The sequence below is a fragment of the Nerophis ophidion genome, linkage group LG28, assembly GCF_033978795.1.
Source record: "Nerophis ophidion isolate RoL-2023_Sa linkage group LG28, RoL_Noph_v1.0, whole genome shotgun sequence".
NCBI classification, from domain to species: domain Eukaryota; kingdom Metazoa; phylum Chordata; class Actinopteri; order Syngnathiformes; family Syngnathidae; genus Nerophis; species Nerophis ophidion.
Window position 1 is genome coordinate 23,561,717 of NC_084638.1, and position 12,869 is coordinate 23,574,585.

Sequence of the window (12,869 nt, forward strand, 5' to 3'; positions counted from 1 at the left end):
ATCAACTGATTGCAAAAATGTAAATTTGTTTTAACTATTAAACGAACCAAAAATATGACTTATTTTATCTTTGTGAAAACATTGGACACAGTGTGTTGTCAAGCTTATGAGATGCCATGCAAGTGTAAGCCACTGTGACACTATTGTTCTATCTTATTATATTTATAAATGTCTAATGATAATGTCAATGAGGTTTAGGGTTAGTGATACTGCTGTTAATAATATTCATTTTTGTTTCACTACTTTTGGTTTGTTCTGTGTCGTGTTTGTGTCTCCTCTCAATTGCTCTGTTTATTGCATTTCTGAGTGTTGCTGGGTCAGGTTTGGTTTTGGAATTGGATTACATTGTTATGGTATTGCTGTGTAGTGGTTTGTTGGATTGATAAAAAAAAAAAAAAATAATAATAAGATCGATTAAAATAAAAAAGAGAATCGATTCTGAATCGCACAACGGATTCGATTCGTATTCGAATAGATTTTTTCCCACACCCCTAACATTTAAGGTCTTATGTGTGTTGTAAAACTTCAACCGTGAACTGAGCAACTAGAAGGTTTATCTTTTATGTGTCACATACCATAATTCCGGACTAAAAAGCCACTACTTTTTTCCTACACTTTGAACCCTCCGGCTAGAAAAGCGTGCGGCTATTTTATGGATTTATTTTTTGCAAATGGCCATAATGTTCTGTGTTCAATTGTTTTCATTAAAGGGGAACATTATCACAATTTCAAAAGGGTTAAAAACAATAAAAATCAGTTCCCAGTGGCTTGTTGTATTTTTTGAAGTTTTTTTCAAAGTTTTATATATATATATATATATATATATATATATATATATATATATATATATATATATATATATATATATACATACATATATATTTGTACGCGTTATCGTATTTTAATGAAAAAAGCGCCGTTAGCATTAGCCAATATTCTAACATGTCTACGAGCGTCTGTGTTGGTATTATTACCTTACAATGGCACTGTTTTTGTATATTTTCAGTTTCATAAATTCACCAATTTTTAGCTGATTGGAGAGCTAGCGTATGCAGCTAGTGGGTCTATGACGATGACTTCTGTTTTGTTTGATCAGACCTTTTACTGCCGGGTAACAGACAGAATTTGGAAACAATTTAGGTATGTAAATAAACATTTACGTGTAAATAACTCCTTTTACAACGTATTAATCTGCGGCTTTAAGTCTGGTGTGGCTAATACATGGAAAAACGTTTTTTTCTACTAAAATTTAGTGAAAGCGGCCAAAATACCAGTGGGCTCCATATTCCCAAAAATACGGTAATTGCTACCTTGTCAGAGAACCTTTACCTCAAACTAAGCCACTTAAAGGAGAACATTATCACAATTTCAAAAGGGTTAAAAACAATAAAAATCAGTTCCAAGTGGCTTGTTGTATTTTTTGAAGTTTTTTTCAAAATATTACCGTCTCGGAATATCCCTAAATAAAGCTTTAAAGTGCCTTTTTTTCGGCTCTCTGCGAAGACACTGGCCATTTCCCTGTGACGTCACACAGTGCTGCCAATGTAAACAAACAATGAAAATACCACAGCAAGATATAGTGACATTAGCTCGGATTCAGACTCAGATTTCAGCGGCTTAAGCGATTCAACAGATTACGCATGTATTGAAACAGATGGTTGGAGTATGAAAGTATTGAAGAAGAAACTGAAGCTATTGAACGAATAGCTATTGACGCTATTCATAGCCATAGCATGGCCGAATAGCTGCGTTAGCATCGCCGGTAATATGTGCGGACCAAACGATCAGGATTTTCGCATCTCGTGACACTGGAGCAACTTAAATCTGTCGATTGGTAAGTGTTTTTTTCGCATTAAATGTGGGTGGAAGGAAACGTTATATAGTTGCAAATCCATCTACAGGTCATCCATACATCTCTGTTCCATTACTGGTTTAGCACCGCCGGTAAATAGCATGTTAGCATCGATTAGCGTAGCATGTTAGCATCGATTAGCTGGCAGTCAACATCAACAAAACTCACCTTTGTGATTTCGTTGACTATCGTTGCAAATGCATCTGCAGGTTATCCATACATCTCTGTGCCATGTCTGTCTTAACATCGCCGGTCAAATGTGGAAACACTCTGGCACATTCAATGGGGGTCTGGCGGCAGACACTTTGGCATCTTCGGGCCAGTGGTGCAACTTGAATCCCTCCCTGTTAGTGTTGTTACACCCTCCGACAACACACCGTCAAGGCATGATGTCTCCAATGTTCCAAAAAATAGTCAAAAAAAAGGGAAAATAACAGAGCTGAGACCTGGTGTTCGTAATGTGTTGAAAATGAAAATGGTGGGTGTGTTACCTCGGCGACGTCACATTCTGACGTCATCGCTTCCAGCGCGATAAACAAAGGCGTTTAATTCGCCAAAATTCACCCATTTAGAGTTCGGAAATCGGTTAAAAAAATAGATGGTCTTTTTTCTGCAACATCAAGGTACATATTGACGCTTACATAGGTCTGGTGATAATGTTCCCCTTTAACAGTTCTTTCCTGCATGTGTTCTCATGTGCGACACCATGTTGGACTTTTGAGCAAATCCTTTACCACAAAATGAGCAACTGAACGGGTTTTCGCCTGTGTGCGTTTTCATGTGTTTCACCAAATTCGTTTTGTCCGACAATCCCTTACCGCAAACTGAGCAACGGAAGGGTTTTTCTCCTGTGTGCGTTCTCATGTGCGATGCCATATTGGACTTTCGAGAAAATCCTTTACCGCAATCCGAACAACTAAAAGGTTTTTCACCGGTGTGCGTTCTCATGTGTAAAATGACCGACGCTTTTTGAGAAAACGTTTGGCCGCAAACTGAACAACAAACGGACTTTTCGCCGGTGTGCGTCCACATGTGTCGAGTCAAATGGCTCTTTTGACTAAATCTTTTCGCGCAAATGGAGCAACTAAAAGGTTTTTCTCCTGTGTGTGTTCTTTTGTGTGCGGTCAAAGTGCTGCTTTTAGGATAACTTTTAGCACAAACCGAGCAGGTATAACTTCTTTTACCTGTCTTCTTTTCAGGGGATTCAGAGTGTTTGTTGTCAGAGTAAGTCCACATATCACCTTCAGAGTCCGTATCGCTGCTCAAAATCTCCTGGGCGTCGTCCCGGTCTTCATCTTCAGGACAGTGTGACCTTGTGTCGTCAATATCTGACAGTGGGGCTAAAAAGTTGTCTGCTTGTGATCTTCCACAGTGGTCCACAGAGTGTTGTGTTGAGCTGCTACTTGAAGGCTCCACCTCTATCTTCTCCTCAGGTGGACTGTGATGAAGCTGTGAGGACTCAGGTGGTTTGTCTTCATGCTCTTCTGTCTTCACAGAGACGACAGTCAGTGGAAACTTGGTGGGCTCAGCCTCCCCCTGCCCTTGAAGACACTCTCCTTCCTGAGTGGTCCAGAGTTCCTCCCCCTCCTCTTTAACGGGAGAGGACTGTGAGGCTTCCTGCTCCAAGGTGGAGCCCCCTAGGTGTAGCAGAAGGGGACGTCCTTCTTGGCGACCAATCATCTGCTGGACGTCTGCAGGATAAAAAAACAAAACAAACACACTTAGCCCAAAAAATGTCTGTATGGATTTCAAATAAACGGTAAAAGTCTGTTTATGATTTACTCTTATTTTTATCCACTTTTCAGTCCTTAACATTGTTTGACAATAACATTTTATGTTTTAATGTAACATTTAAAAATAAGCTAATAATGATGACTAGATGGCAGTAATCTATAGGCTATCTATGGTATGCTGTCTAACCCGGAAGTAGCTTTTTCCAGGAAGTTGCGCCCAACAAAGTGTTTTTACTGTAAGTATTGTAAATTCTGGACTTTTTTCCTACGCTTTGAGTACTGCAGCTTATAAAATGCTGTGGCTAATGAATGTTTTTTCTTTGCTAGCACCATAATACAAATGTTTAAAAAAACTAAACAAATACAGTGAATAGGTGTTTTATTATTTGTGCTATGGCGCCATATTTTGGACGAGTTCACTCACTTCAGGCACTGCGGTTCCCCTCTGTTTAGACTAGAGTTTTCAACCGGAAGTAGAAGTGCCGTCCATAGGGTTTGTACTCGTATGGATTCCTCATTCATCACTCCAAGCAACTAAAACTATTCTTACTTACTAAAATGTCCCATGTGTGGTGTCTGTCGGAGTGTTTTCATGCATATTTGTACGTGCTATTGTAATGTCATCGAGCTAGTGTCGTTAGCCAATAAGCTAACGCGTTTACGGGTGTCTGTTAGGGTTGTCCTGATCCGATATTTGGATCAGAACGGCCGCCGATATTTGCCAAAAAATGTGTATTGGCAAGGCATGGGAAAATGCCGATCCAGATCCAGTTTAAAAAAAAACTCTGGTCCGTGTTTTCCAACTCACCGATTTAAATAATACATTTCACTCTTCTGCTGCTCCCTAAACTCCGTTCCGCATTTTCCAGCACACCTTTAACACATCCACAGGTCTGTGTTCTAACAGTTAAGACGGCCGTGTGAATTAAAAGTTACGGTAAAAATGTCAGCGGTGTGGGATTAATTTACCCTACAAAACGAAAAAGATGAAGAGGTGGAGTGCAAAAAATGCCACAATAAAGTCAAGCGTGTTGGTAAAGTTGTAAGACATTTTAATGACTCTTGAGAGTTAGAGGCTTTTTAGCACTCATTGATGAACACAGGAGCAGGCTGACACCTGAGCATCTTGAAGTGTTCGTCTTTGTTAGAAAGAATCTCCCCATTATGCTTGGACTTCAATTGTTTGACCCCCCCCCCCCCCCCCCCCCGACTGGGGCAAACAATTGAAAGGAGTGTGTAGAGAGTTTTTTTTTTAAGTTTACACTTGTTCAAGAGCAAGTATTGATGCTGAGTTATAGACATTTTATTCCACTCAGGTTGTTTGTGTGTTTTGCTTTTTCTAAATGTTTACAGCATTATTTGCGCTTTATACTGTTCATTTTTTTACTGTTTAATGATGCAATTTCTGTTTTTCATGTATATTTTTTTAAATTTTGTGTTTATCCTTGAATACCAACCATTGTGTATTATTCAAACTCACCTAATTCAGCTAGCTAGTTGTTATCAAGAGTACTAAAACCCTTTTCAACATGAATCTGACAACTAAGTAGGCTAAATAACTTTAAACTTTAATACATGCTCGGATAGGCCAGTATCGGTATCGGATCGGAAGTGGTAATACCTGGATCAGGGCATCCCTAGTCTGTGTTAGTGTCATTAACTTACAATGGCATTCTTTTTGTATTGTTTCGGTTTCACAAATTACTCAGTAAATCCACCAAAACGCCACCGTGGGGTTATTGAGCCTAGCTGATTGGAGAGGTAGCTTACTCATTTCAACGTATATACAGTTGTGATCAAAATTATTCAACCCCCACACAATTTTGGTGTTTTAGCAAGTTGGACATTTATTCTGTATTTTGTCTATAGTCATATCAAATAAAGATGTGTCAAATAGACAAATGCAACTTAAATTGTAACACTGTATTTTACAAATTATAAAAAAAGGACATTTTTCTTAATATCTCATTGACAAAATGATTCAACCCCCTAGTTCCATGCATCTTTAGTACTTAGTAGAACAGCCTTTGGCAGTAATGACATCCTTCAAAGGTGATACATAAGCGGACACAAGCTTCTTGCAACCATCTACAGGTATTTTAGCCCATTCCTCTTGGGCAAAGGCCTCTAGTTCATTCATATTCTTGGGCTTGCGTGCTGCAACTGCCTTCTTCAAGTCCCACCAGAGCTTTTCTAGAGGATTTAGGTCTGGCGACTGTGAAGGCCACTCCAGAGTCTTCCAGCCCTTCTTCTGCAACCACTCTGATGTTGATTTGGAGGTATGCTTGGGATCCTTGTCCTGTTGGAAGGTCCAACCTCTCCCAAGCCTCAGCTTCCTCACTGACTTCATGACATTTGCAGCTAATATATCCTGCTAGGAAATAGAATTCATAATGCCTTGAACGCGCTGGAGATTCCCGGTACCTGAGGCAGAGAAACAGCCCCAGAGCATGATTGACCCCCCTCCATGCTTAACAGTAGGCAAGGTGTTCTTCTCTTTGTAAGCTTCATTTTTTCTCCTCCAGACATAACGTTGATTCATAGGCCCAAAGAGTTCCAGTTTTGTCTCATCACTCCATAGAACAGTTTCCCAAAACCTTTGGGGTTTGTCCAGATGATTTTTGGCATACTGGAGTCTATTTTCCTTGTGCCTGGTAGTCAGTAGTGGGGTGCGCCTGGGAGTTCTGGCATGGAGGCCTTCATCTCGTAGTGCGCGCCTTATTGTCTGGGACGAAACCTGCGTTCCCCCCTCTGCAATGTCCTGTTGTAGTTACCCGGGGGGTTTTCACCACTGTACGCACACAGCATCCTCTTTCTACCACGCCCAGGTAGTGTTTCCACTGTGCCTTTAGCTTTAAACTTGCGAATTATGCTCCCAACTGTGTCTCTTGGAATGTGTAATGTCTATGCTATTTTCTTATATCCATATCCTTTCTTATGAAGAGAAATGACCTCCTCTCTTGACTTCTTTGACCACTCCCTGGACTTCACCATGTTGCAAATACACCATTGACCATCTACAAGAAGCTGAGCGTCACAGTCTTTTTCAATCAGTTTAATTGTTGCTCGTTATGGTTCTAATCACATCTACAGGTGTTTTCAACACCTGATTGAAAAGACATTATTCAAATTCTGTTCTTAAGAGTTATGATCTTCGAGGGTTTGAATAATTTTGTCAATGAGGTATTAAGAGAAATGACACTGTTTGGTATGTTACAAAATATAATGTTGTAATTGAAGTTGTATTTGTCTATTTAATGCATCTTTATTTGATATGACTATAAACAAAATACGGAATAAATGTCCAACTTGCTAAAACACCAAAATTGTGTGGGGGTTGAATAATTTTGATCACAACTGTAGGTCTGGTGATAATGTTCCCCTTTAACTTTAACTTTGGAAAAACTTGGAAAGCAGCGCATACTTCATGGCCATCGGTTGACTTTGTGCGAATTGGAGCGATCGCGATATCGCAAATTCTTGAATGGCGTAAGAAGAGAAAGTCAAAATGAAGAAATTGTGGATAAAAGAGGAAAAGTCACCTGGACAGTATGGCACTTTTGGGGATTTTCTTTCCAAAAGGTAATGTAGTCGGACCAATGTGGTCAGTAAATAATGCTTGTCCCCACCAAGACCGCGCCTGCCCTTTAGAGCACAGCTGTAACTTCCTGGCACTAAACTGGCACTTCGATTTTGTCCATTTTGTCCACTAGCGATGCTGAGATAATTATTCATGAGGTTGTTACGTCTCGGCTCAATTACTGTAACCAGGGTTTCCCACACATTCATTTATTTGTGGCGGCCCGCCACGAAAGAATTACGGCCGCCACAAATAAAAAATAAATTAATAAAAAAATTAATTTAAAAAAAAAAAAAAAAAAAATATATATATATATATATATATATATATATATACAGATATATGTATATATATATGTATTTTTTTCTGCTTTTGACTCACTCGACCACTCATAAAAGTAATGGGACTCTGTCTGTGAATGGAGCTTGTAGTTGCATGTTGTATAAATATGTAAATATTATATAAATATGTATAGTTGCATGTTGTATAAATATGTAAATATTATATAAATATGTATATAAATATGTACATAAAGTGTTGTAATTATATTCCAACGCCGCGTTCTTCTTGGTCCCCCCCCCCACGACCACAACACCACAAATAGATGCCTGACCTGTGGGAAACACTGTGTAACGTATTATTTTCGGGTCTCCCCATGTCTAGCATTAAAAGATTACAGTTGGTACAAAATGCGGCTGCTAGACGTTTGACAAGAACAAGAAAGTTTGATCACATAACGCCTGTACTGGCTCACCTGCACTGGCTTCCTGTGCACTTAAGATGTGACTTTAAGGTTTTACTACTTACGTATAAAATACTACACGGCCTAGCTCCATCCTATCTTGCCGATTGTATTGTACCATATGTCCCGGCAAGAAATCTGCGTTCAAAGGACTCCGGCTTATTAGTGATTCCCAGAACCCCAAATAAAGTCTGCGGGCTATAGAGCGTTTTCCATTCGGGCTCCAGTACTCTGGAATGCCCTCCAGGTAACAGTTCGAGATGCCACCTCAGTAGAAGCATTTAAGTCCCAACTTAAAACGCAATTGTATACTCTAGCCCAGGGGTAGGGAACCTATGGCTCTAGAGCCAGATGTGGCTCTTTTGATGACTGCATCTGGCTCTGATAAATCTGAGCTGACGTTGCTTAACACGATAAGTAATGAATAATTCCACTTGTAATCATAGTGTTAAAAATAATGTTCAAAATATAAAACATTCTCATGCATTTTTAATCCATCCATCCGTTTTCTACCGCACCTGTTCAAGAAGTTGCGTTAATGGTAAGAAGTTATTTATTTATTATTGGTTAGTGTGGGGCTTGCCCTCCTGGGGGTTCTTCAGACCACCAAGCACCGACATGAGAGCCTGTTTCAGGGTTACAATATTGTTTTATTTTTCAATAAGTCTCTCAGTTGCTTTCCAGCAATAGTATTTCCAGCCCCAACCCAGTCTCTCCTCCTGGCTGCTGCTTATAACAGAGCGAAAGGTTATTAGATAACAAGGCCCAGGTGGGCCGTCTACGCACCTGTCGCTGCAGGCCCGCAGGCCACGCCCCCCTCCACAGTTAGCTTCAGAATAACAATGTTATTACAAAAAAATAAGAGGCCTATTATACTCTAGAAATGTTGGTCTTACTTAAAAATGCACGTGTTTAGTTGTGTTCAGTGTTAAAAAAAAATATTATATAGCTCTTACGGAAATATATTTTAAAATATTTGGCTTTTTGGCTCTCTCAGCCAAAAAGGTTCCCGACCCCTGCTCTAGCCTTTAAAAATAGACCCCCTTTTTAGACCAGTTGATCTGCCATTTCTTTTCTTTTCTCCTCTGCCCCCCTCTCCCTTGTGGAGGGGGTGGGGGACAGGCCCAATGGCTATGAATGAAGTGCTGGCTGTCCAGAGTCAGGACCCGGGGTGGACGCTGCTGACCCGTCTCCGCTCGGGATGGTCTCCTGCTGGCCTCACTATGGAGTGGACTCTCACTATTATATTAGATCCACTATGGACTGGACTCTCACTATTATATTAGATCCACTATGGACTGGACTCTCACTATTATATTAGATCCACTATGGAGTGGACTCTCACTATTATATTAGATCCACTATGGACTGGACTCTCACTATTATATTAGATCCACTATGGACTAGACTCTCACTATTATATTAGATCCACTATGTAGTGGACTCTCACTATTATGTTAGATCCACTATGGACTGGACTTTCACAATATTATGTCAGATCTACTCGACGTCCATTGCATCTGGTCTCCCCCTAGGGGGGTTACCCACATTTGCGGTCCTCTCCAAGGTTTCTCATAGTCATTGTCATCGACATCCCACTGGGTTGTAAGGTTTTTCCTGCGGATGTCATTGTGGCTTGTGCAGCCCTTTGAGACACTTGTGATTTAGGGTTTTATAAATAAACATGGATTGATTGATAACCTGCAGAAAATAGTTCTTCTCAGGTTTCTCTATTTTTACATTTTCACAATTTGAATTATTTTCATACAGTTAATTAAGCATTTCTTACACATTCCTTATTTTTGCACCTTTATTTTATGAGGTGTTCAGTGTGATTTTACAATTTTTGGTTACATTGCCTAAGTGTTTTTTAAATTCTTCCTTTGGCCTTGATAGCTGAGAGATGATAATCAAGGGAAGGTTACATTTTACATGAAATGTTTACAGTTTATATTTGTTTTTCTGGTCCTTTTTTTCGATAGGTCATACAAATATATATATATATAAATAATTGTACGGCAGCACGGTCGATGTCTTTGATAAATTATCCTTATTTTCGAACCCTATTGATGACATGTATGACACAATCGTGCATTGTAATGCTAAATGTTGAACACATTGGCCCCTGTGATGAGGTAGCGACTTGTCCAGGGTGTACCCCGCCTTCCGCCCGATTGTAGCTGAGATAGACACCAGCGCCCCCCTCGAACCCAAAGGGAATAAGCGGTAGTAAATGGATGGATGGACACATCGGCCGCCATCTTAGATTGTACCCTTCCATTACCCTAATGCGATGACACAAATAAAAGGTATTTCATGTTGTGTAATAAAATCCGTGTATTAACGACATAAACTATTTGAAATAATTAAGTAGAATGACCATTTAAACATACCTTCAATGCGTAAAATGATGTGGGTTTTGCCCACAGCTTCCATTTGTTGTCGATGTCGCTCCTTCTCCTCTCTCGTTCGAGAAAGTTCCTCCTCGTACGACGTTATCGTTCTTTCAAACAGCGCGAATATTTCGTCGGCTGCCGCCAACAGCCGCTCCTTCACCAACACTTTCAACATTTTGAAGGTTTTAAGGCGATTCAACTCCGTCGAGCGGGCGCTTTGTCTCGGGTCGTCTCGCTAACTTTCGCCTTTCTTTTCTTCCATTGAGGTTTTACGGCAGTCAAGGCCGCTTGACGTTAAAACTGCTGCCATCTGGCGGCGGTTTTGAAGACTGCTCAAGTTTAAGATGTATTAATGTATTATTGCAATATAGGCCGACTGATCATTTCAAAGGAAATAATTATGTTTTCCAACGGCATACAATTTATTGACAAAAATTACTGTTACCAAAACAAAACAAAACATAATCTGCTCAACATACATTTCCAAACAGCTGTTTTTGTATATCATCAAAATATTATTTTTATTTAATTGGTGTTCCCTTTATCAGTAGTCAGATCATCACACATGGTTTTGAGTGGTTTTGAAGTGTTAGCTGACATCCATCCATTTCCTACCGCTTGTCCCTTTTGGAGCTGGGGTGCTGGCATACATGCCAACTCCCGGGACAAATTTTCTCCCGAAAATCTCCCGAAATTCAGGCGGACCTGAGTGACGTGTCGACAGTCTGTTTTCACGTCTGCTTTCCCACAATACAAACAGAGTGCCTGCCCAATGACATTATAACTGTAGAATGGTCGAGGGTGAGTTATTGGTCCCTTATGGGGGTTTATTGTTAGGCAGTTTCATTAAAGTCCTCCCAGCCCCGTAATAACACACAACAACAGCAGTCACATTTCATCTACCGTAAACTCCAATGTTGTGAACTTGTGACACTCTTAAAGGGGAACATTATCACCAGACCTATGTAAGCGTCAATATATACCTTGATGGTGCAGAAAAAAGACCATATATTTTTTTAACCGATTTCCGAACTCTAAATGGCTGAATTTTGGCAAATTAAACGCCTTTCTGTTTATCGCTCTGGAGGGGATGACGTCAGAATGTGACGTCGCCGAGGTAACACAGCCGCCATTTTGTATTTCAACCCATTGTAAACATTGGGTCTCAGCTCTGTTATTTTCCGTTTTTTCGACAATTTTTTGGAACCTTGGAGACATCATGCCTCGTCGGTGTGTTGTCAGAGGGTGTAACAACACTAACAGGGAGGGATTCAAGTTGCACCACTGGCAAGAAATTTGCCGCCAGACCCCCATTGAATGTACCAAAGTGGCTCCACATTTTACCGGCGATGACAGACATGGCACAGAGATGTATGGATAACCTGTAGATGCATTTGCAATGATAAAGTCAACGAAATCACAAAGGTGAGTTTTGTTGATGTTGACTTATGTGCTAATCAGACATATTTGGTCGCGGTGTGACTGCCAGCTAATCGATGCTAACATGCCACGCTAATCGACGCTAACATGCTATCTACCGGCGGTGCTAAAGCAGACATGGAACAGAGATGTATGGATAACCTGCATATGCATTTGCAACGATAAAGTCAACGAAATCACAAAGGTGAGTTTTGTTGATGTTGACTGCCAGCTAATCGATGCTAACATGCTACGCTAATCGATGCTAACATGCTATTTACCGGCGGTGCTAAAGAAGACATGGCACAGAGATGTATGGATAACCTGCAGATGCATTTGCAACTATATTACGTTTCCTTCCACCCACATTTAGTGCAAAAAAAACACTTACCTATCGAAGGATTTAAGTGTCCCAAGATGCGAAAGTCCTGATCGTTTGGTCCGCACATTTTACCGGCGATGCTAACGCAGCTATTCGGCCATGCTATGGCTATGAATAGCGTCAATAGCTATTCGCTCAATAGCTTCAGTTTCTTCTTCAATACTTTCATACTACAACCATCTGTTTCAATAGATGCGTAATCTGTTGAATCGCTTAAGCCGCTGAAATCCGAGTCTGAATCCGAGCTAATGTCGCTATAGCTTGCTGTGCTATCCGCCATTGTTTGTTTACATTGGCAGCACTGTATGACGTCACAGGGAAATGGATAGTCGCATCGCAAATGGCGAAAATCAAGCACTTTAAAGCTTTTTTTAGGGATATTCCGGGACCGGCAAATTTTTTTCAAAAACTTCTAAAAATACAACAAGCCACTGTGAACTGTTTTTTTTTATTGTTTTTGACCCTTTTGAAATTGTGATAATGTTCCCCTTTAAAGCAACCGCAGCACATACATATATGTACAACATATCCCCCTTTTTTAACTTTTGTTTTTCTTTCCTTGTAAACAAAGCAAAATCACACTGTATATGTGTTGTCAGTCTAATTATAAATAATGCAGACGAGGCGTGTTGGCTGAGTTCTTGACGTTTACTGCCGGGTGACGACATGTCCGGGGCTACCGCGCATGCTCGTCACTCCCGTTGCATGCTGGGTAGTGTAGTCGTTATATTCCCTAGCTCATAAAGAAATACTGTTAACTCAATA

The 12,869-nt window shown here is 40.3% G+C and overlaps 1 protein-coding gene across 2 annotated transcripts in view; it reads right to left on the minus strand.

Annotated features, from left to right (window-relative positions):
• The window catches only part of si:dkey-15h8.17 (uncharacterized protein LOC100034454 homolog), a 40,736-nt gene extending 30,145 nt beyond the window's left edge, over nucleotides 1–10,591 (minus strand). For both annotated transcript variants that reach the window (XM_061891172.1, XM_061891173.1), the window contains exons 1-2: nucleotides 10,301–10,591; nucleotides 3,037–3,543 (exon numbers count right to left, since the gene is read on the minus strand). In XM_061891172.1, coding sequence (XP_061747156.1) covers nucleotides 3,037–3,543; nucleotides 10,301–10,478 — 685 coding nt within the window. In that variant the 5' untranslated portion in view covers nucleotides 10,479–10,591. The remainder of the gene's footprint in view (nucleotides 1–3,036; nucleotides 3,544–10,300) is intronic.
• Between the last annotated feature and the right edge of the window lie 2,278 nt (nucleotides 10,592–12,869).